Source organism: Lemur catta, chromosome 2, assembly GCF_020740605.2.
Source record: "Lemur catta isolate mLemCat1 chromosome 2, mLemCat1.pri, whole genome shotgun sequence".
NCBI classification, from domain to species: domain Eukaryota; kingdom Metazoa; phylum Chordata; class Mammalia; order Primates; family Lemuridae; genus Lemur; species Lemur catta.
In genome coordinates, this window is record NC_059129.1 from 123,398,918 (window position 1) to 123,424,774 (window position 25,857).

At 39.2% G+C, this 25,857-nt stretch overlaps 1 protein-coding gene across 3 annotated transcripts in view; it reads right to left on the reverse strand.

Annotated features, from left to right (window-relative positions):
• The window catches only part of MAP3K5 (mitogen-activated protein kinase kinase kinase 5), a 198,441-nt gene that overhangs the window by 53,555 nt on the left and 119,029 nt on the right, over positions 1-25,857 (reverse strand). For all 3 annotated transcript variants that reach the window (XM_045544441.1, XM_045544439.1, XM_045544438.1), the window contains exons 12-14: positions 19,241-19,290; positions 16,347-16,442; positions 12,990-13,071 (exon numbers count right to left, since the gene is read on the reverse strand). In XM_045544441.1, the coding sequence (XP_045400397.1) occupies positions 12,990-13,071; positions 16,347-16,442; positions 19,241-19,290 (228 nt within the window). The remainder of the gene's footprint in view (positions 1-12,989; positions 13,072-16,346; positions 16,443-19,240; positions 19,291-25,857) is intronic.

Sequence of the window (25,857 nt, forward strand, 5' to 3'; positions counted from 1 at the left end):
CCACAAAAATGCTTTTCCAAAAGCCCACTCAGATTCTTTTACCCACTCTGTCCTGTTTTTCATTGATTCTGGAGAGCAATGAAACATTGTACAATCGGCAGCAATATCTATCAGTATTTGTCACATACAGTTCATCTTCCTTTTGTTATTCAGCTTTTGATACTGGTATAGCATCTCCCACTGCCAGGAGAATCAAACCACTGACAGACTTTGGGTAAGAAAGAAATTGTGAGGCCTTACTACTTGACAATGATTAAGAAAGGATTATTTTTATTTCACCCCCCGTTCCCCAAGACCCAGTAACATCTAAGAAATGAAAAACAGAGGAAAAACTTAATCTTTGATGTAAAATGGAAATATCCGCAGTCCTAAACTTCAACTGTCAGGCATGTCAGCCCAATAGGGGAAAACTGGATCTACAGAAAGAATTTAGCAGAGACCTCCTCAGATCTGGTGCCACCATCAGGAAAGGCTCATCCTTTGTCTTGGCCTGGAATGACAGGATTTAGGGCCATCAAATGATCAAGCCGTGTCCCTACAGAAACCCACTGTGAAACAGCAGACCAGCAGGAGAGAAGGTGTGAACAAGCTCTTCCTACATTCTACATTGTGCTGGAGTGTAAAACCGGCAGCTCACAGTTAGATTCCACTCACAGAAGGGTGTGAGTTGGCCATTAAAAAAATTGATTTCTAACATTTATAAGCCAGCAAATTTAACATTAATACTGATGAGTATCCACAAAGAGGACAACGATCATGGATTTTAATGCTCATTAACAACGTAGCCTTGAACTATATAAAGCAGAGCTGATCAAATTATAAAGAAAAATAGACAGATATAAACCACAGTAGGTTTTAATAGAAATCTTTTAGAAATGGATATATCTAGCAGATAAACTCAAAATAGAGACCCTATTGGCACAATGAACAAGCTTGATACAACACATAAGAAAGCCCTATACCCAGATATAAATTTCTTTCGTGCATATATGAAAAGTACAACTGATTGCATATTAGGTCACAAAGAAAATTTCAATAAATTCCAAAGAATGGTTTCATAAAGACCATGATCTTTGAACACAGGATATTAAAAATAAGATAGCAAAAAGTATATTTTACTTTACTTTGAAATAATAACGGGTTACAAAGGAAATGACCAGGGGAATTACAAAATAGTTCAGAAGAATGAAAAGAAAAGCATTATATATACATCAAACACTGCAGACATAGTTATATAGATGAAAAATTTCATGATCTTAAAAAATTCCATTAGAAAATAAAGAAAACTTTAAAATAAATAAGTTAAATGTTCAAATCAGGGAACTATAAAAGGCAGAATATAACTCTCTGAAGATGGAAGAAGGCAGGCTCTGGTTTGGGCAATATGGTGGATTAGGTACCCGAAAACCTTCCTGCTAAAAACATCTAGACAAAATAAATAGACATATTTTTAAATATCTAGCTGAGCTTACAAAAGAGCAAAGAGGACCGCCAGGAGCTAGAAATGAAAAGGAAAGGAACACCAGACGGTAATCACAAGAATGGATGTTTCTGCAGCCCAGAGGGGGATGAAGACAGGGTTTTCAATTCCATGAATCTAGGGCAGGAGTTTGCACATGTTCTCTGTAAAGGGCCAGAGAGTGAACATTTTCAGCTTTGCAGGCCACATGGTCTTTGTAGCAAGTACTCCATTTTGCCATTGTGATGTGAAAACAGCCAGTCAATACTGAAACAAAAGGACATGGCTGTGTTCCAATAAAACTTTATTTACCATGATAAATGGTGAGCTCAATTTGGCCCTTGGGCCATAGTTTGCTCACCTCTCATCTGGGGCTTAGGTCTTAATGACCATAGGGGATAGGAAATATGACCTAGTGCCTACAGTAGGGGAAGAGCTGGAACTCACAAAACCAGGCCCATCGAAGGACTAGAACCTGGTGAAATGATAGATTAGAAAAGTCAGCCCACTACACTGGGAAACAAAAAGACAGCTGGTCTGTTTTGGACTGAGCTCTGGATGTACGGAAACAAGTCTTCTCTGAATACATTTTTTGTTTTGTTTTTTGAGACAGAGTCTCGCTTTGTTGCCCGGGCTAGAGTGAGTGCCGTGGCATCAGCCTAGCTCACAGCAACCTCAAACTCCTGGGCTTAAGCGATCCTCCTGCCTCAGCCTCCCAAGTAGCTGGGACTACAGGCATGAGCCACCATGCCCGGCTAATTTTTTCTATATATATTTTGAGTTGTCCAGATAATTTCTTTCTATTTTTAGTAGAGACGGGGTCTCGCTCAGGCTGGTCTCGAACTCCTGACCTCGAGCGATCTATCCGCCTCGGCCTCCCAGAGGGCTAGGATTACAGGCGTGAGCCACCGCACCTAGCCCTGAATACTTTTAACCATAGCTGATCTGTGTGTTGTTTGGAGTTCAAATTTACACTCATTATAATACTCCTAACTGCTCTGGAGCCTGGGACATGCCTGAAGTGCCTGGCAGAAACAAAGCAAAAACATTTTAAAGGGAGACCTCCTCAATACTGACTATGCAGGATTCTCACTGACAATATACCACTGAAATTCAGCTCACAATCCAAAAAGTTTAAAATATATAAGGAAACAATTCAACATCAATGAAAGACATAATAACCATCAATCCTCAAAACTTCATAAAATAAAACAGAAACTGTAAAATATGTACATTTAACATAGATATAAAATAACAAATTTTTAAAATGAGAAAAGAATAAGACATTCTAAAAAAGACCAGGCCAGGCATGGGTGGTTCACACCTGTAATCCCAGCACCACGGGAGGCTGAGGCAGGAGGATCGCTTGAGGCCAAGAGTTTCAGACCAACCTGGGCAATGTAGCGAGATCCTGTTTCTATACAAAAAATTTTAAAAATTAGCTGGGTGTGGTGGCACATGCCTATAGTCCTAACCATTCAGGAAGCTGAGGTGGGAGGATCACTTGGACCCAGGAGTTCAAGGTTACAGGGAACTATGATGGTGCCACTGCACTCCAGCCTAGGCAACAGAGTGAGGCCCTGTTTCTAAAAAGAAAAATTAAATTAAAAAGTAAAAAGAAAGAGGCCAGGCACAGTGGCTCATGCTTGTAATCTCAGTGCTTTGGGAGGCCAAGGTAAGAGGATTGCCTGAGGCCAGGAGTTTGGGCCAGCCTGGACGACATAGCAAGACACCTCATCTTTACAAAAAAATAAAAAAATCAGCTAGGTGTGGTGGTGCACACCTATAGTCCCAGCTACTCAGGAGGCTGAGGCAAGAGGATCCCTTGAGCCCAGGAGTTTGAGGTTGCAATACGCTATGATGACACCACTGCACTCTAGCCTGGGTGACAGAGCAAGATTCTGTCTCAAAAAATAAAATTAAATTAAATTCAAAAAATTTTTTAATTAAAAAAAATTTAAAAAGACCAGACAGATTTGAGAAAGGATCAAATATAACTTTTAGAAATTGAGCCCTAAATAGGAAAACTAAAAACAAATTCATAAGATATAGGGAGACTACAGATACAAAAGGCAAAGAGAAGATCATAAAAGGAAGCAGTTATAAAAAGGACACATTGCCTACAAAACCCTCCGTGGTACACGTGCTGGACTTGGTTGGATGGGGGCGGTGTGGGGCATGTCCTTACCAGCTCCAGGTTATTGGTTTCCAACAGGTTTCCAAGCCCTCACAGAAGGCAGTCAGGCAGTACCTCTTGGGGGAAACTATGCCCAATACATGACAAATCTGGGGCTGAGCACTGCCCTCCCCATCAGGGAGCCCCGTCTGAGTCAGGACAGAGGCCAGACTCTGGAAGGAAGGTGTCTGCTTCCCTGGTGGCAGCAGCGGGCGTCCATTGCTGGGGACCCAGTGGTACATTAGAGAATACCCCTATTCTGGCTTCCCAACATAAGGCTGAACACTGTCCCAGCCCCGAGCAAATGACCAAGTAGGTGTTCACTGTGAAGGTACAGGCAGCAGGGATCATGTAGCAATTTGCTATGACTCAGAGATAAAACTGGGCTCCTGCCAGGAGACGGAAGCATAGTCCAAACAATGGCCCGGACTTCTGCAGTGCTGTGCCCTGCACACTGAATTCTACCAACAGGGACCACCACGGTGAAGCCCAACTTTGCCAGTGTGCCCTCTCAAAGGAATAGAAACCTCCACACTGAACCTAGTACCACCACCGCCTTACATTACTCTAATGCTTTATCATTTAAAAGAAAAAAAAAAAAACCCAACTTTCAATAACCTACTTCACTGTACTGTCACGTAATAAGCCTGTGTCATAGTAGGGAAGGTCTCTGATTACCTCCAACTTACAAATTATCAGAAATATTTTTTTCCAGTGAAAATATGTCAGAATTGTGGTTTAAAACCAGCTCATAAGATTCTAGATTTGGTGTCCTTTCCACTACCAATGCTGTAGAGAAACCCTATTATAGCACAAGAGCTTATAAGGTGAATTATAAGTTCTGTTTCCAAACACCAGTGTTACAAAGATATTCCAGCCTGTTGTCAAGAGCCACTGAACATCCACTCACCTTTTCAAGCAGACATCTGGTAGCCATTGCTCTCTTAGAATCCATTTTTTATTTTCCCTTACTCTCTATATCAAATTGATTGCCAAATGCTATCAGGTTTTTCTTTTAAAATCTCACAAATTCATTTTCCCTCTTTATCTTCACTGCTATTGCCTCAGATCACGCCTTTCTTCTGCACTAATTCTAAAGTCTTAACTGGCCTCCCTGTCCCCTCCTCTCTTGTCACCCCATTCCCCAATGAACTCTCCATTAAGTCGGCAGTGAACTTTCCCAAAGTCCAAAGTTCCAAGTGAGCTTTCCATGTCAGTGCCACTGCCTCTGTTATATTGGCTGCTCGTGGCTTTCAGGATAAAATCCAGACTCCTCAGTACAGCACACATGCCTGCTATGGTCTGAGTGTTTGTGTTCCTCCTCCCCGCAAAACCATATGTTGGAACCTAATCCCCAGTGCAACAGTATCAAGAGGTGGGCCTCTGGCAGGTGACTGGGTCACGGGGACTCAATGGGATTAGTGCCCTTACAAAGAGGCCTGAGGGAGCCTGGTCACCCCTTCCGCCGTGTGAGCACGCACAGAAGGTGCCATCTAGAGGAATGGGCCCTCACCAGACACCGAATCTGCTGGCGGCTTGATCTTGGACTTCTCAGCCTCCAGAACTGTGAGTCATGCACTTCTACCATTTATAAACGACCCACTCTAAGGTATTTTGTTAGAGCAGCCTGAATGGGCTAAGACAATGCCGTTCAGGATCTCATCACTGCCTCTGTATCCAACCTGCTCTCTCATCAATCGCCTCCTTCTGGGGAACTCGCAGTGAGGTTCCCCAGACTTTTGTGGGGAACACACACTGCTTTTTCTACTTAGGTGACTCTGCATTGAGCTTCAAAACCAAGCTCCAGGATGCTTTCCTGAACTGTCCACCTGGCCCTCAAAAGCAGAGCAAGGCTCTGGGCTGATGTGCTTCCAAGGGCTCTGCTCACCTTTACACGTTCATCGCCCTGCCTGCCCTGCCCACGTGTCTGCATCCCGTCTAGACACTGAGCTCCTCAAGAACTGGAACTTCCTCCTTAATTGCTCTACTCCTAGTCTTAGCAATGCCTGGCTTAACTACTTAATCAGGTTATAGAAAATGTGATGAGAATTTTTTTTTAAATCAGATGCCAAAACGTAACACTTAAAAAGTCATTATCATATAGAAAAAATTAGCCAGGCATGGTGGCGCATGCCTGTAGTCCCAGCTACTCGGGAGGCTGAGGCAGGAGGATTGTTTGAGCCCAGGAGTTTGATGTTGCTGTGAGCTAGACTGACGCCACGGCACTCTAGCCCGGGCAACAAAGTGAGACTCTGTCTCAAAAAAAAAAAAAAAAAAGTCATTATCAGTTTATTTTTGGTTGTAAAAAAAGCATTTTTACAATTGGTATATTTATATAGCATAGTGAAGAATACAGAAAACCTGATGAGTTTTAGTTTCCCTCAGGAATCTAAAGTATCAAAAGGCAGTTTAAAAAAAAAAAAGATTGTGTATTAGGTATAGCAGTTGACTCCTGTTAAACAAAATGGTCTTGGTAAAAACTGAAAGGACTTGTAATAAGACCAGTGGGATTTAGGTAAAACCATCTCAATGAGTAATTACTGCTTTGTTTCTTTTTATCTCCTCTTTCTAGTCTTACAAGATAAAGACATAAATGGAAAAGGTAGTTTTAAAGGGAAGCTGGAAGAGACAAGAGACTGGTCTGGGCTCTAAGGACAGAGAATTATCTGTGTGATGGCCAGAAACAGCAGAGTAGTGCCTAGACCACCGACCAAGGAAGGCAGGGTCTGTTAAATGACAACTATGGAAAAAAAGAGGGAAGAAAAAGGAAGGTTTTACAAAATAGAAGGTAAGATTACACTGCTTATATATTTTGCATTCTATTTCTATGGCAATAGGTTAGCAAATCAGGTTGTTGCTAAGGGAGACAACAATTTCATTTCGAAGCAATGATGGGAATATTTCTAGAATCATCCCTTTATTGTGGCCTGCCCAGAACAATCTAAACTGGTGCTGGGAAGAGAATTGGTGTAGGAAGACAGTATTCACAAGGCCAAACAACAAAGTGGTGACTCACTTAGTCCTTGTACTGTCAAAGAACCTACACTGAAACAATCACCTTATAAAAAGCTATGTACTCCCTTCTGCTGGGACTTAATTACATTAGGTGAGTAGTCACCTCAAAGACCTAAATGGCAGCTTTGTTAATTTTCAGTCTGCATTGCCTTCTTAATATGTAAATGCCAAAAACATTAATAACTATTAATAACATTAATAGAGTGCCCAAAACACTGTGACGCTAGATACAAATATCTAGTGTCACAGATGTCTCCTCTCTGAGATCTTTACTCAAATATCACCTTCTTACTGACTCCCCCTCCTGTCTAAAATTGCATATCCTGCTACACTGTAACTTCCTAAACTCCTCCCTGTTTTATTTTCCTTCTTAATACCGATCACTATCTAAGATACTATACATTTTACTTACTCATGTTGTTTTGTCTGTCTGTTATTAGAATGTAAGCTCAATGAGGGCAGGGTTTTTTTTCTGTTTTGTTCTCTGCTGTGTCCCCAGCACCTAGAATAATGCCTACCACACAGTAGGTTTCCAATATATATTTGTTGAGCAAATTAATGAGATCCACTTGGACCCACCAATGTGAAGGAAGATTTTAAACTAAAAACATCTGAACAAACAGCAGCAGCAGAAAGAAACTTTAGATTATCTAAACTTCCCTTGCTGACTTAAGCAAAGTTTCCTAAAAATACAACTGCCACAAATCCCCTCTCTAGGAGGTTTATATCCCAAAAGTAGACACACCACTTGCACCTAGGTAAGAAATTACATAAACAAACCTTATCAAAACTTTCTGTACCTTCCACTTGTTTCTTCCCACTTGTTTCTCATTAGTTTCCCACCATCTGCTTTCCCTCGAACTCCTAACCCTCATTCTTATAAAGATGTATAAACACTTAACTCTTGCTGTTTAGGGAGCCACTTCTTTGTGTGTTAAGTCTCTTTCATTGATTTAACATTGACTAAATGAATAAACTTTGTCTCTTCTCCTGTTAACTTGTCTTTTGCTAGTTAATTCGCAGGTCCTCTAGCACTGAACACAAGTTAGTAGAGGAAAAAGGTTTTCTCCCTCCCAACAGAATGAATGAATGAAAAACAAATTGATACACATATTATACAACACTGTAAGTGATACATTTTCTCAGACAGTTTGGTAAATGTGGGTGTTCAGATCTGTACAAAAATAGAAATAGGATGTCAAAAGAAAAGCAAACCAGTTTGCTATGTGATGATTCCAAATTGATTTAAATGAATTCTAAACCATAATTCACTGTTTGCTAATATATGTGAGGCAAATCATTAAGAAAAGGAAATGGTAAGGTCTTTCGTCATCCTGCAGATGTCTGAGCCAACCGAAGATGTTTCTTTAATCTTGCCTGTCCTCACCCCACCTCATGAGGGGTCAGACACAACCTCTTTATGCACATTAGAAACTACAGATGAACAGGCTCACAGAGCTAGCTGCTCTGACTGCTGCAGGCTTGTGGCAGTCCTATGCCCATTTTGATAAAAACGTGACGTACAAATGCATATAAGAAAAAGAGGGAGGGAAGGGAAAAAGGAAGAAGGAAGATGGGGGTGGGTGAGGGAAAATGCATACGTGTTTGGGAGGGGGCAAAGGAGGAGACACAACATATTTCATATTAATCACCAAAAAAACCTCTGTCATTTGTATCTATTTTTTTCCCTGAAATAAAGAGATGAGAAGAGGATGGGCCAACAATGCCTTTGTTGTGGCATTAAGCTTGATCACAGTATTCATTCTTTCATTGACTTGATTAAGCAACGTGCCAAGCCAGTTTCCCAGCTCATACTCTGCCCCCTTCAATCCATACCCCTCTCCTCCAGTTTGAGATATTGTTTAAACAACTCCAGTTTTTGTCACTCCCCAGCTTCAAATCCTTCAAAGCCTTCAGACTGCATTGATTCTGCTTGGATGCCGGGCACCATGTGAGCTTTTGTGTTTAAATGGGGAATAAAGCCACGGTCCTGTCTTGGGAAGTCACCAGTGCAGCACAGGCTACCGAATTACAACACCATGAGAAGAGCTCAGGCAGGGGAGTAGGCGAAAACGCTATGAGAGCAGAGAATAGTGGGAAGGGGAGTTCAGAAATTATTTGAAGAGAAAATGACACTTGAATTGGATCTCAAAAAATAAGGTTTCCGTCACCAAGTGCGACTAAGCAGAAAAGCTCGTGGGGTTGAGCGTCTGCATGTCAGGCTTTGAGGCAGGAAAACCTTGGCCATCTGGAAAGGAAAGGAGTTTGGCACTGCAGGACCACAGAGTCGAAAGGAAAGGGTAAGTCACAGACAGAGGGTTAAGAACATTGCATGGTGCAGAAACCTTTTACGAAGAAGGAGCATCAAAGGTTTTTCATTTGAGGAGTCACAGGATTAAAACTGTGAGAAATTTCTCCGATGATAGAGACAGAGCAGGGGAAATACCTGTCACAAGAGAGATGACAAAGACCTGGGATCAGGGAAGCAGCCGAGACGATGAGTTGAGGGGCGTGAGGGATTAGTAAAGCCTCGGGCAGAGGGTTCTCCGAAGTGTCTGGCTGTGCTACTGGGTAGATGCCCTTACTTAGGAAGATGTGGAAGGCAGGAAGAACAATAGAGACCACAACTGATGAGTGTAAAAACCCTAATGCTTAACTGTAATCAACTGTTCTATGATTTCAATATAAATTCACTAACACATTAAATTACTTAAGATATGGGTTCATAACCCTTCCATGTCAAAATACATCCTTGAGTCAAAACACACGGCCTTGAGTCAAAAGAAATTGTTTTCTTTCTGTTTAAAAACACAAATGCCCTTCTCTGAGAAGTAGGATTGAGATATACTTGAAATAACCTTGTACAGTTTGTACTAATCTTGAAAATTACATAAAAAAAATTAGAGGTAGGAAAGGACATTAAAAATCTTGCTCAAGCCTAAATTAAGGAATGAAATCATCTTAGTCCAGCGGGAGCATGAACTTTGTCCGGACTTATAAAAAACTGACAGTTGGCAAAGTTAGAACCAGAACTCAGGGCTCCTGATCCTAGCACAGAGATCTCAGCAGAGCCAGATTTGCTCAGCTGGAGGAAGGGTCTGATCATGATCTGAAGGAGGCTGAATCCTTTCCGCAACTGTACTACTTCAAAGAAGCCTTATTATTCAAATCAGAAAGAAAAGCAGATCTTCACTTGGGCTTCTAAGAAGGCTTTTCAAATTCCAGGAAATCTAGGGATTAATTTCAAATTTGTGGTTTATAGAACTGTATTAATAGTTAATGTTTGCTAACTTTTGACACCACCCTAAGTGAAGTTAAAAACATTAAAGAGCATTTCCCAATCATCTGACCTTTCCAACATTTTTATTTTGTTTTTGTTTTAGGCCAAGGTACCCAAAGGCTTCAGGAAAAATTGACACAATTTTAATTCTATGTCCAATTGAGGTAAAGATCCGAAGATAATTATTCGACATACAAATCACAATGACCGTGTAAAGATGTTCTCTAATGTAAGTCTTGTTTACAGTGTAAAGAATGGAAAGTGGAGGGATGATTTTTGGTATGTTATTCGTGGGCTGAAGTTTGAGTTCAGTTTGTGATAGTGAAATTAAAGAATTCATTTTCATCAAATATTTAGAATACTGATAAAATGATCTTAATGGAGAATGATGAAAATAAGAAATGTAATCAGGTATATAATGGAGCATTATCATAAATTATGCAAAAATGTAAGTTAAGGCTTAATAATTCATATTGTAAAGGAGGTCTTGCTATGAAAGAAAGGTCATTCAGTGAGAGGGGACAGCCAAGATGAATCTTACCATGCTCCAGCCCAGAACATCACTGTAACCATTCATTAATGTTATGCTAACGGGACACTCATAAAAAGACATCTGCAACATCACTAGCTGTGGCGTAATGGCAAACTAAGCCAAAACTCTTAAAACAAGTATGCTTGAATTCTTTGTATAGGCTATAAAGTCCACTTGGAATACTGTAGAAACCATTTCGTGTTAGAGATGTTGAATCATTCTAATGAAATGCAAAGGCTAGAAGTGTAAGAATGTTTTCTAACATAGAAAGAATAGTTTCCCTGCACTTACCTGAGAAGGACAAGTTAGGAGCACTTTGATCAACCACAGCAATATTGTATGAGCTGTTTTTTTGTGAGGTCAGTAGACCTATTAAAACCCTCTGGATATTACTAGGAAGAAACCTTAGCATTTCTCTCCTTATTCAGTTGGTGAGTGTTCACAGAGCTTGCCACAGAATTGCCTAATCAGGAAGGGTCTCTCACAACGCCCACCCCACATACTACTGCATACAGATTAGGGGATCTGGGCCCGGGTCCTCTTTGAAAAGCCAGCTACCTCCCCTCTCTTTACATCATAGGAAACTAAGGCTTAGAAAAATCAGCTGGCCAAATTCATCACAAATTCTAAGGCAATTAAAGCTGTGTTGGCCTCTGCTTATGGTTAAAGTGGTTCCCAAAGCAGGGTCCCCACGCTGTTGATTCAATCAATTATGAAGATCAACCTTGTCTAATATGGTTACCATAGCCTGGCTAGGGTATGCATATTTTTGCTAAGCTGCATTTAGAACCTCAAAAGAGAGTATGAAACAAAGGATGGATATCTCTAATTGAAAAAGAAAAAAAAAAGCCAGAAATTTATGACATTGCATAAGACTTTATAGATCTTCCAGGCTATCCCACTCATAATTTTATATTACTGATAGAACTATTTCATTCTCATTAACTCTTACCCTGACAATTGTTACGGATCAAGTGATACTAAATTTAACACAAATAACAAGGTATAGTCAAAAGAGCAAGAAGTAAGGGTCAGAGATCTAATTCCTAACACGATCACTTGAATAAGAAAATACAAAACATATACAAAGAAGAAGTATTAATATTATCTACTACTTTGATAGACAGCAAGCTAATGCATGAGGAACAGTTTTTTTTCCAAATTAAGTCTATCATCGTTTTATAACTTTAATGAAAGAGCCTTAGGCTTACCTAAGAATATCAAAGCTATACAACTGCTAGATAATTATAGAACTTAACTATAGACAGAGTTAACAATTGGCTATTATATTTAAATTCCCCTTCAACTGTTCCTTACTGATGCAATGATTTTACAAAAATTTTAGTGTGTGAGATAACATTACCAAAGTGATCTAATAAATAAGTATACCAGTTAGACTGGTGATGTATAGTTTCTTCAATTTCACTTTAACATTAAAAGTGTAATTTTCAGTATTGCTTGGTTCTATGAACTGAATATTTCTGTCCTCCCTGAACTGTATGTTAAAATAATAACCCCTGAGGCGATGGAATTAGGAGGTGAGGTCTTTGGGAGGTGATCAGGTCATGAGGGCATGTATTAACAAGAGACCGCAGAGCGCTAGCTAGCTTCTTCTCCCATGTGAGGATGCAGCAAGAAGACACCATCTACGAGGAACAGGCCCCCATCAGACACTGAATCTTCTGGCACCTTGATCTTGGACTTCCCAGCCTCCAGAACCATGAGAAATAAATTTCTGTTGTCTATAAGCCACCTACTTTGTGGTATTTTATTATAGCAGCCCTGGACTAAGACACTTGGATTCAGAGTTCTGTCCCAAGTCAAACACCGGGAAGGGCTTGTAGAAAACGGTGGCCCTCTCAGGCCTGGAGAAGTGTCATCCTTTAGATACTGAAGGTGCTGGAGGGCTGGAGTCAGCGCCCTTATAACACTCCAGCATGGGTCCTTGCAGTGGTGAAGGCTCTTCACACAGTGGACATGGCAGAGAAAATGGACACAAACTGAAAGTAAGATTCTACAGTGCACTGTGTCCATGAGGCATAAGTAAGAGGATGCCAGTTGAGAGGAACAACGTTTGGGGCGACTGTTATTCCCTCCTCTATTTCATTAATCTTCCATGGTTTCCAGTTGTATCCCAGGGTTAGAACCCAGGGTTCTATCATCCAGAACATTCACTGAAATTTTGTTCATATGAACTGCATATATCTCAGAGGAGAACAGAACACATGTAAGGGCACTGTGGCCCAAGCATTGAGGGAAACCAACAGACTCATGGATAAAGCATAGTTACTCACTATCAGCTACGTAAAATACTAAACCTCAGTACTGCTGAATAAAAGTCCTCTGATATTTTCTTTTTAGCTCTTTTTTTACCGAAGAAATTCCAGAAGTTGCTTTTGATGTTAAAGGAAAGCTTACAGACCCTGGCCCTCCACTACTCACGCACCCATGCACCCACCCCACCACCCTCCCTCAGTAAGGTTTTAAACAGTTTGTTTTAAAATGAGCCCCAAACTGAAGTCATTACCTCCAGGGAGTCACTTTCACACTCTCCTTCCTCTGTGCCTCTCCCCTTCTCTTCGGTAATGGTGTTCACCATTTCAAAAAACCTGCAATGCAAGTTGACATGTGGGTGTTCATAACACGTACAATATGAAATATAAGCAAGTACATACCAAAGTGATTTCAGAACAAAAACTGAGAGCTAACAGAGTCTCTAGAATCAGGCAATAAACAAACTATCAGGGTCAGTGTGAAAAATGTGATTTTTCAAAAAGAAAACACAGGTTGGTAGGATTTTCTAGAAATTTCAGACCTAATGCCTCACTTCAAATAACAGTAATATAATACAGTATGCTACAGAATTAGAACAATGAGTCTGGACAGGGTCATAGAAATATCAAGAATGTGGACTTGGATACCAGACAAAGATTATCAGTATCCGTGTGATCTTGGGCAAGCCCCTCCACCTCTCCGAGCCTCACTCCTTCATTAGACAAGCACCTATCTCATAGGTTCTTGGGAAGATAACTTAAGATAATAACTTATAAATGCTTAGCACAGTACACTCATTATTAGCTAGTATTGCTTTGCTGCTGTTAATGTTATTATTTAAAATGGGACATAAAAATACCTATATTCTGGAATAGTGTCTCTAAATTCTGAGGTGACTGATTAAGTGTTGGCCACTACAACATTTGATCTCAGTTTCCACATATGCTGCCTGCGCACCTGGATATTGTATACGTAGGGTCCCATAAACACAGTCTGTGAAAGGCTGGCTTAAACAGTTGTGCATCAGTATCCACGCAGGTTTGGTTCCAGGATCCACCCAGATACCAAAATCTAAGGATGCTCAAGTCCCTTACATTAAATGGCATCGTATTTGCATATAACCTATGCACATCCTCTAGATTGCTTATAATACCTAATACGATCTATATGCTATGTATTTAGTTGTTATACTGTATTACTTTTATTGTTATAGTCTTTTTTGTTGTTTTTATTTTCTGAATATTTGCAATCCGCAGCTGGTTGAATCTGCAGATGTGGAACCCAGGATACGGAGGGTATATACTTGGTGATAGAAGCTACTTCTCTTTACGTGACAAAATAAACATTTTTGTTCAGAAACTCCTCTTGGAACATTTTTTTCTGGAGACCATTTCAGAGCCAAGCAAAATAATTACAGTGAGAAATGGATGTTCCCCCTTCCCCCTGTGTCTAGTTCATTCAGAGGAGACAATGATGGGCACAGACATAAAGCAGGAGAAGTACTATGAACAAGAGCTGATGATCTCACAGGCAGGTCATGCTCAGGCTATGCAATGGCAGCCTAAGGAAGAGCAGTTTATGGCGTCACAAGAAAAGTTTACCTAACACAACTCAGAATCTTTCTTCCTATTTCTGTACCTCATTTTATCCATCCATCCATCCATCCATCCATCCATCCATCATCCTCCAGTCATCCCTCTATCCACCCATCTGTCCATCCAGTCATCTACCTATCTATCCATCCACTTATCCATCCATTCATCCATCCATCATCCATCCATCCATTCATTCAACAAATCCTCATCGAGTGTCCACTAGGATCAAGAACTATTCTGGCCATTGGGAACATGACAACAAGCAAAGTCTATTTTTGAGTTTGGAGCCTATTTATGGAGCTCACACATTGCATCTACTTCCTCACTCTTCCTTTCTCTCTACAACTTTCTTGGAGGTCCATTACAAGGAAGAAAAAATTCTGAGCCTGACTGGAATAACAATACACTCTTCTAATGAAGATTAAATAGCATAATGAGTTAGAGACAAAAGCAAGTTTAACCAAGAGGAAGAAGAAACTGAAAGACCAAAAAAAAAAAAAAAAATATATATATATATATATATATATATATATATATATATATATATATATATATAGTTTTAAAGATAAGCTTTAAGATCTGGGAGAAAGGCTTGCCTCAGCCACTCATGTAAAACTTTTCAATATGAACATCTGTAAGCAGAATACAAAACTTACAGTGGGATGGGAGCACATTGTCATTGTTAGGAGCTTGGATTCTGAAGTTACATGTGCCTGGATGGAATGCCAGATTTTTATGCTTATTGACTATATGATTTTAGGCTAGTTAAACTCTCCAATACTCTATTTTTTTTTTTTTTGCTCTTTTCAATGAAGATGTTGATACTACTCATCTAATAGGGTTTCTTTTTTTTTTTTTTTTCAGCTTATTATGGGGGTACAAAAGTTCAGGTTATATATATATTGCCCATGCCCCCCTAATAGGGCTTCTTTGAAGATTAAAATAAATACTAGTTCTGGGGTAAGCATTTCATAAATCTTAGTTATAGTTATCATAGAAACAAATCAATAGCCTTGAGAATTTAAATATAAGTAGAAAATCAGACTATACATGAGCTAGGAATTCTTTCTTATTTCCAAGTTTTTTTTAACCATATGTTTTATGACAATAAAGATAAAACTCTAGCCAAGAACTGCAGATTCAACAAACACTTTTTTTTGCACCAAGATAAAAATGAATGACTGTATACTGTAGCTATCATATCAGTCATTTATTAGGGTATCAAACAGTAATTGCTTTTTTCAGAGACAGGGTCTCTCTCCGTTGCCCAGGCTGGAGTGCAGTGGTGCAGTCACAGCTCACGACAGCCTCCATGGAATAAGAACAACTGCCAGCAAAATTCTGAGTCCAAATTGGCTTTCATTTACACTTTGACTTCTAAATTGTCACTCACTTCTCTAGTTCCCCATAGTCAGTCATAGTGCTTTAAAGAAATATTAAGTATTAATAGAGAAACATACCTAGGGAGGTTAACGCAAACATAGAATGCAGTCCACAGATTTTTGGATTATCTTTTGTATTAGCATAGATCAGAACACTGGCCCTTAACTCGGGCTTGCCCCCATCAGAATATCTAATATAATTAGTCTGGCATGGGGTCCAGGTACTTTTTTTAAAGCTCACCAGGTAATTCCAATATGAAGCAGCGTTAAGTGCCACTGTTGCAGACAATTGTGAGATTATTCAAAAGAATTTGAGAATGAAAATTTTGGTAATCATATATAATAAGTGAGCACTTTAAAAATGAGGCATAATATTTAACAATTAACCAGTAAGTCTTGGCTAATGTTTTATCTGTGAGAAAATAAATTGTGACTAAGAAAAAGCTTGATTTATTAAAGAGAACCCCCAAAATTCTATTAAACGTACCACATAATTATAAAATATTAGCCCAAATAAAATATTTCTATAACAACACAGCCATGAATTTTTCACAGGAGCTACATGTGCACTCATTAGTTGAAAATAATGATCAGGTAAGAACAATCTTTTTCACACATATGACTAATACGTACTTTTTACAATGAAGTTCTGTACAGAAATAGATTTGGAAATCGTCAGAATTATGAAGCACATAAAGAAAACAGCATCGTTCTTCAAATTTAGAAATACTGAAACAAACAAAAAGCATTATTCAGGCAAATAGCAATTCTACTATGGTTGTGTTATGAATATTAAATACTTTTCAAATTCAATCCCAATTATGATACTGGTGTTGTTTATAACAAAAAGTCATAAATAACACTTTAAAAAGTAACATCTCCTACACTATACTACAATTATTTACTTTTCTGAGACTTGTCCTCCTACTCATATCTGCAGAGTAGGGTGGCTCTGGGTGTTATAGGCACATGTAAGCTACATGTCCCTTCTAATGAGCATGGAAAGGTGTCCTGCCCACTTCAGCAATAATCTGTGTGCTGGGAGAAAAAGCATAAGTATCAACTGGCTAGCTTACCTTGGTGATTCTGGCTTTAGGGGATCTGCAGAAAAATGAAATGTTTCCAAAGCTAGGAAGGTAATTTATGAAGGCAGTCATAGCATCTCATTAGTTATAGAGATTTTAAAGGAGTGAAGAAATGGGGAATAGCACTTGGTTTGGACTCAGCAAGTGGTATACTTTAGAGCAATATGAAACAATTTTGAGTTGAGGCTAGGCCATGCTGTTTTATGCCAGGGGTTGGCACACGTATTTTTGGTAATGGGCCAGATAGTAAAATATTTTAGGTTTTTTGGGCGAAACTACACAACTCTGCCTTTGGAGCATGAAAGCAGCCTTCAATAACAAATGAGTGAACATGGCTGTGTTCCAATAAAACTTTATTTATAAGAACAGGCAGTGGCCCATGGGTCATAGTTTGCCAACCCTGATTTTATGCCTTTGTGCCTGCTGTTCCTTCAATTTGGAATGCACGTCATTTTTTACTCAAAAAAAATTCTACTGATCTTTAAGGCCCCACTTAGATCTTACTTACCTCTCTCCCTGCCCTAATTCTACCCTAAACAGAAAGACTTCATTTTACATTTCTGTTCTCTGGATATACGTCTATCATTGCTCATCTCACACTGTAGCATCATTAGTTATTAAATGTCTGTTCTCCTCCCTACTGGGCTGTGAGCTGTTCAAGAGAGGGGTTCATTTTTTAGTCATTTGTGTATCTTTAGCAGAACAGGAATCAACATTTGACATATAGCTGTGCTCAATAAATGCCCAGTGACTTGAGCTGAGCAAGTTCTCAGGTGATGCAAGACAAACTGCTAACCTAGTTGGATTGTATTCCATAGTTTGTCATCTCTTCTTTATGGAAGAGGAAGCCAGGAAAAATTAGCTCTCTTTGAAGTCACAGATGATAGCTCAAGTTTCCTAACATATAAACCAGCAATAGCCAGATGTAGACATTCTATGTATTTGCTGTAAATCACAACACCTGCTATGTAGGGCTACCACATCTAATTAAAGAAAATTATTAAGAATTCATTGGAAAACTAATGTGATAAAGTGAAATTTACATTTACCATACTTTCCTAAATGGATTGCTTAAAAATGTAGCAGTAAATGATGAGTTCCTTGCTAATGACTGGTTTTAAAATTTAAATATTTAGAGAGTAAAGCTTAATTGAGAAGGTATCAATTAGAAAGATATATAGTGAGTCAGTCCCTAATCCTTCTGTTTCTGTTCAGATCACTCATGAGATAACAGGTAGTTTTATTAATACCAGGCACACTCTAATTATTAGTGACTCAGACTGCTCTACCAATTCATGCTCTAACAAAACCAATTACTATTATTCCAAAAGCAACAGGATATTGCATAACTGGCCTGCAGAAATCTATTGTCTTTCATTTCTATTACGTAGGAATAAATAGTAGTAAACACAACTAATTTGGTTTGAAATTTGCAAGAGTTGGTTTAGCATGAGCTTCTTTTTATTTTTTTTATTCATATGCCAGAGTATGAGCTTCTATAGAGCAAGTATTTAACACATTAATTGTCAAGAGAGTTGTATTTAACTCACTCTAGTTTTGACCCTGGGGCCACATGAAGCATACATAAAATCTTACTTGTTGATGTCCTTATTGTTACAATTAATATTGACAATTTAATTCTAAAAATATGGAGTAAATGAATAGAAATCAATAAATTTCACTTTTCTATTTATGTTTACCTTTAAATTCCACTCCAAGTTTTTATTTATTTTTGTAACAAAACACTGTGGCCCCAAGGAAAAGTTTCTGATTTTTTTGTGTGGCAGTCAATGTGTTAAACACTTAACCACTGACTCCATTCTGAAAAATAATCTTATTTCTAAATCCCAAGAAATGGCATTTTCTGAGCCACTGGCATAATAACAGCAATGTCAGAACTGAAATGAACTGCAGTTCACCGCTGTAATCTCAAGAGCACTGCAGGAACACCTTAGGAAAAGGTTTTAAAAATGGACTCCCTGTAATCTCACATCATTAGTATTAGCTGCAGGACACAAGCTGGTAAATGTAGCATGTGTGCTTTGGGTCCATTCTAGGGAGAATAGTCCCTGGTATATCAAAAGGACAGAAAACGAACCTATAAATAAACCAACAGCTCAGTCAGCGAGCAAGTACCTCCACATAGCTCAGTTTTATCTACATTTTGATTCTGGTCCACAGTTCACATTTACCCCATAGTCACCATATTTGTTTAAGGAGGTGACAAGTACTGATCAGTTTGACCAACAGTGAACATTTGTTGCAAATCTTTTCATAATGCAAAAAGATTGAACCAACTGAAGAAGGTTGGGTATTTCCACCAATAGACGGATTCTTGAATTTTTTTGCATTTAAAAAAATCATGATTAAAAGTCCTATCCAGGCTATGAACATTCCTGAAAAATGCCTTATAAGGAAACAAAACATACCAAAGAAACTTACCTCACTCCCCTGATAGAAGAAGCACTAAAATTCCATTCATGTATGCCTTTCTAGAACACAGGAGAACAGCAACAACAAAAAATATTGAGTCATTCAAATGGAAAATAGCATAAAAATAATAATTTTGTTTTATTATTTGTTAAATAATATACATTGTCATTTTTCCTAGTGCATTGTTCTTCATGAAAAAATTATCTGGCTGGAAACTGAAATTCATTCTCAAGTCACAAGGGTGAAGTTTACTCTACTTAATAATTCTTGTACTTCAATAAAACAGCTTCCAGAAGAGCCTAGGAGAATTAGTCTCATTAAATTCTAAAACTTGACTTTTAGTAATAACTGTTGTGCATTAATGTTTAAGTAAAAAACTCAATATCAAGGTAATTCCATTATTATAGTCAAGTAATATTTCTTTTCTGAGAAAGAAAAACATTAATTTGAATAAAATCTCTACAAAGTTTTAAACATAATTACTTCTGAATTATCTTTCATTAAAATTTCCATCTAAAGCAGGGGTTCTATTTCTTTGGAAAATAGTAGAGCAAGTATGTATGTATGTATGTGTACAGTGTGCATCATAGCTATGAGGTGGTGTTACCTAATTTATGCAAAATTCAATATGCTAATAAAGTTCAAACATTTCAAATTTGATTATCATATGATGAACATGGGTGATTTTCAGGGCCAAGATGAAAAAAGTGGAAATTTATTTCTTGAGGTTATTACTAAAGCTAAGTTAAAATTATTATCAAATTCATGTCTTTAAATTAAATAAATTACAAGATGGATCACATTTCCTAAAAATGCCTGACAACAATATAAACTTGGTAGCATAAATACTTCTACAGACATAAAGTAGCTGACAAATGTGTCTAAGTTTAGCAAGTACTGTACAGTAATAAATTCACACTGAAATTCAATTCTGTAAATGTAAAACCACAAGGAAAATAAGCTCTCACACACTGCCAGGAGGTTGAGGTCTTGCCTGTGATAGCGAAATGGGTAAAGAAGCCTTTGGGCTCTGAGGAAGCCCAGAACTCTCTTCTTGGCCAAAGCAACTCAAAAAGCCACAATTTGTATCCACAGCCCTTATTTCTTTGCTAGGGCCATGCAACTTAAAATAAAAATAGATCCTCACAAGTCCGATGCAGATTTATTTGAAAACTAGTTTCAATGCACATCAGTCAGGTCATGGGGATGTGACCTAAATTAACACAGAGCGAATTTTGTTGTGCATGAAGTCCAGGGAGAGAAGACACCAAAAAAAAAGTGCTCACGGCAAGTGGCTCTTTTAACCAGACTACAGAGGGAGTAAATTAAAATAGCAGCCTACAGCCTCAGCTGGTAATTTGGAAAGTTGCTTCTAAATCTTGCTGGCCCCAGGTGAACTTCTAAATATATACGTGACCTGGGAGCTGCAGCTGTTACCTGTACACTACTTGCGTACAATGCAGTCTTATCCTCAGAGCCTACAACTGAGCTGCTTTCCAAGACCATGTCCAGGATCAGGAGGTGAGAGTTGAGGGCAGGGTTGGTAGGGCAGAGTGTAAACCAGCTACTGAACACAGCAACCGACAAACACCAAGACGGCACTGGTAAAATCCATCTTCCATCAGCCCTGTTCTGGGAGCAGCCAAAGAAGGATTTTCCAGATAGATTGGGCTGGTTCTGTAGGAAAGGGGTGGAGCATTTCCAGAATGCTAGCTTCCTGAAAGGTTGCCAGTGCTGCCAGGGAACGTTCCATTTCAGTGATGTAAAGCCCTGGCCTGAGATGGAGGGAGCGACTGGAAGGCCTCCCTCCCCACCCACCTTGCTAGCGGGACCCACCACACGGAGGCGCTGGCGAGCTACAAAGCCAACAGGTGCTTTGAAGGCTCCTGGGACCCGACCGGGAACCAGGGAAAAAGGCAAGGCCAGAGGTCGAGCTGAAGTGATAATTAGCCTAGGTGGCCCCAAAACCAACACTCGGTCTCATTTAATCAGCAGCATTCTCTAGGAAGTGGTCAGCCTCAGACCCCTGCGCCTCTTAGGACAAGGAGAGAAACTGGGAGTTAATACTGTACTGACTTAAGGCAGCAAGAATTATACTGTGGTAGGCACTGCTGGTTTCCTAGGTGACAGGCACTTCCTCCTTCCCCTTTGTTAACACAAAATGAATTTTGTCCAGGTTCTGGTGGCAATGTTTAGGGACGGTGAAATTGATTAGTCTAAATCCCACACGGTACGTCCATTTCCCTCGCTGGTGACTGGCCTAGGCCTGGTCACGTGACACGACTTTGTGATGAAAGAAAGGACCCTCCCCTCCCCCGGGGATGTGTCTGTGTGAGGCGATGCTTGGAACAGCTATTTAAGACCATGAGAGGAAAACAGAGTGTACAGCAAAGCCAACTCAGAATCCTGACACTCAATCACCCTGAGAATGACCCCACCTTGGAATTTCTTGTAATGTGAAACACCATTTCCTTATTACTTAAGCTGCTTTTAGTTGGGAATTTTGTAGCTGAAGGCATCCTCAGTGCATAAGAGCATCATATCCTCATAATCTAGCATCTGGGGTAAACATATTCCCCTCATAAATTTCCTGGTCTTCTCTGAGTGGCACTGGCCAGAGCTGGAGGGAGGGAGGGAGTCAGCCCACGGTCCTTCTCCACTTATAAGCCACCAGATAGGCCAAGGGTGCCTAAACTTCAGCCCTAGAAGGGGGAACTTCTAAATAACCATTTAAAATATCTTGCAAGTAACCTCTCTTGATCAATCTAGGTTTTTCTTTCATTGTACACATGCAGACTTTCTTCAAGTACTAACTTACTTTAAGCAACAACCATTGATTGAACAATGGGAGAACTGTTAAAAGACTGGGATTTCAATTCATTTTGCCCCTGAATGTAGAGTGGCCCTCTAAAAATCTCTGGGAATTGGGAATTGCTATATAAGGTGCTTAACGTTTTAAAAATTGCAGCATAATGTATATACTAGCTCATAGAATTGTTCATTCCACATTTTAGAGTGAAAATACTGAGAGAAGGGATGAGTAAAGAAATAAGATAAATGAAAAGCAACATTCTCCATTCTACTTTTAGGAAAAAAATTTTAAACATTCTATGATAGTCCATTTCCTGTTTAACATAAGACCTGTTAAACTGGTTGCTTATCTGTTTCTTAATTATAGTTTTCCAGTTGTTTTAAACTAACATGGTATTAATAGTTTCTTATTTTTATTGCTCTTCTCCTTCCAATTTGACCACTTCTATTTTAAAAAATAAAGAAAATGGCAGTGGTAAAGAATATACTGTGGATAGAACAAGGGTTTGCAAAGAAATCAACATAAATCCAAAATGGAAACTGATAGAAGAAAGCTTCAACTTTTGAAAAAGGAGAATTTTTAGGATAAAAGGTTATAGGGAATGGGGACAATGCAAATGTAATTCTTGATCAAAAGATGGTGAAAATGGAAACAGGACAATTCACAGGCTAAATCTGTAACCCTTCTTAATGTCTTTGTGTATATTCTAATATATTTGTTTATTAGAATATAAAAATTTTCTCTACAGTTGTCACAAGACGTAAGAGAATCAACACAAGGCTCTCTTTACTAAGTGAAGAACCTCCAGGAAGGAGAAAACAGTAACAAATAGCTGGAAATAGTACTCATTTTCCAAAAACTCTCTGGCTCACTTTCTGTTCTTTTTCTGTTTTCCAAATTCTCCTGGCTCTCGACTTATTCTCCGGGCCTTGCTAATCACTAATTCCTTTAGCGCCATTCTGTTTCCAAGTATCCTTGGATAACCTTGCTCTTTCCAATCAAGCCTTTGAAAATCTGCTCTCCTAGTCTTGCTCTGCTCTCTGTAATGTTCACGTCTCCCAACTTCTATAAGTTTTTCTAGTTTGAACTGGTTGATTACTATACTTCAGCTTGTGAAAACATACATGATTATACCTTAAAACAATGTAAATAATCCACTGTCATTTAAAGCAATATTGACAATATGTATACAGATAGTTATATGGATTATTCTCAACATTGTTGATGGACAGTTCTACTTGGAGTCATGCCATCAGTTCCAACTAACCAAATCCAAAATGAAACTCCTTACGACTCCTCTACAACTCAGGTTTTCCCTCTAATTATTCTACCACTGTTATCAATGCAATCAAAATTTGAGTCACCTAATACTTATTTCTTCTTCTGAGTTCCTCTTCCTAATTAATGATTAAGTGACACATTTTTCTTCCCAAATGATCTGTCCCTTTGCAGTCACAATCACCTTATCCCATTCTCCGGTCTCTACCTGTCTCATATTTAGCTAGTTCCTCCAACAATCTTCTCTGTGACCCTCCAAAGTCTAAGGCTTCAGAACTCTAATGTCAAGGCCAGGTAAATCTTATAGCTATAATAGCAACCATTATGGGGCACTTGTTCCCTGTCATTTAGTACTGTGCTAAATGATTTCTATTAATTACCTCACGTAATCTTCATAACAACTCTATGAGGTACTGTGATTCTCATTTTATATATACGGAAACTAAAGCATGAGGAGTTTAAGTGGAGCACCGAGGTCAGAAAGCACCAAGAGGTAACATCAGCCTTCAGACCTATGCAGTTTGACACTGACCCTGGGTTCCTAACTAATACTCTGTTCTGCCTTCATGCCAGCTCTCAGATTTTAAGAAACTTCAGTGATGCCCTGTTTCCTATCAAGAAGTGTCTAAATTCTTCTTCCTAGCTCATGTAGCACTCTGTAGTTTTATGTCAGGCTGCCTACCCAACTGTATCTCCCACCACCCTCAACACGTTCCCCCTCGTGAGTCAAGTCAGGCTTCTCACGGCCCCTGAACTTCTCATGCTCACTTTCACTTTGGTCCATGGTTGGAATTCTGCCTTATTCTTCCAGCCTGGTTTTTCTTTCCTTGCCCATTTATCTCTTCTAGTCCTACCCACAGCCAAAGTCCAGGGTCCACTTCCTTTAGGAAGCCTTCACTGAGGACTCCATGCCACCCTGGTCTTCCTCCTCACTGAACGTCACAGACCAAGAGCCCATAGAGTCCTCCCCCAAAACCAGCACAATTTAAAAGTCCACAGACTCAAAAAATGCTTGTAGGTTGATCTGCTCCACTGTTATTAATATCTCAGCACTGCTTTCCTCAGGCGTAGCATGACACTTCAGGAGAGGTCTCTTTAACTTCCATGTTAGAATTATTGTTGCTAGGGTTGCTGGACCAGTGACTTCTTTCAAAGTCTTTCCTCTGTCACTTCACCACAAAAGTGAGTATAATGGACAACTATATCTTAGCTGAAAGGCTGTCATAAAAGTCCATTATCAAGGAAGTTTCTGTTATGAATAAGTTATTAATAGTATCATAAGTGACTTTTCAAGTGTTTATCTCTATAAGTGGCACTCCTAATAATGAAAAAGAATTTCTGACTCTGCTCATAGTGACAAATATTGGCATGTGTAACTTGTGGCTTGTTGGGTGAGGACATAGGTACCTCAACCTATTAGTAGAGTTGCCTCTAAAATTCTGGTGTAGCCAGCCCAAGATTGTCTCCTAAGTGTTAAGCCAGGACACTGTTTCACAAACTGGGATCTGCGAAAGACCACAGTTCTGAGAAATGCTACTAGGTATTCCTCAGTGCTACCAGACAGATTTAATGTTGAGAATGGATGGTTTTCTCCAAACTTATTATGAAATTTCATGTTACCAACATTTAGTATGCCTGCTAAAACACCTTTACCAGACTTAACATGCCCAACTTTATCCAAACATATAGCAACTTAAAATATAAATAAAAATGCATTCTGGGTGCTGCTCAGTATCTATCTACTTATTTTGAACACACGACACTGCCTTTTCTAGAAAGTATGGCACTAGGACAGGTGACTCCTTGCCACTTTGATAGAGGTCACAGGGCCTGGCCATGATTGACATCTGGGAAAGATCTGTTCCAACACACTTGGGTACATCAGCGCTCAGGACAGTCCTCTTGTTAGATTATAGACTAAACATGCTGTGCTGATTTCCTGTTGAATTTTCTAAGGTGGTGGTTCACATATATGAGTTCAGAGACTCTGCTCAGTAGGTCTGACATGCAGACTAGGAATCTGTATTTTCAACCAATTCCTTGGGTGATTCTAATGCCGATGTTCTGGGGTACCACACTTTGGTGGGGTACCACCACTCTTGAAAAAGAGCCATCCCCAGAAGCCAGCTTAGACATACAGTCAAGGATATAATGATTCTTCTTCAGCTACTATAATTGAGTAATGCAATATGCCTACTGCATCGTCTATTAAAGTTGTTCCCAACCATGGCTACACATTGGAATCACCGATATATCTTCACAAAAAGGCATATGCCCAAGCTTCACTCTAAGTATAAAAGATTCCAACTCCATAGGTCTCTTGGTGTCCAGGGTACTGCAGATAATTCTGATGCACAGCCAGGTTTGTGCCCGAAGAGAACACCAACAACCTCCCAAATGATTACTCCCATTTCATTTAAAGAGCCAAGCAGGATTAAATTCTGGGGTTTCAAAGTTAGAGTTTAGTCTGTGTAATACATATACTGCACAGACTTTATTATTGTTGTCATTACTGTTAAAATATATTGAGCATTTA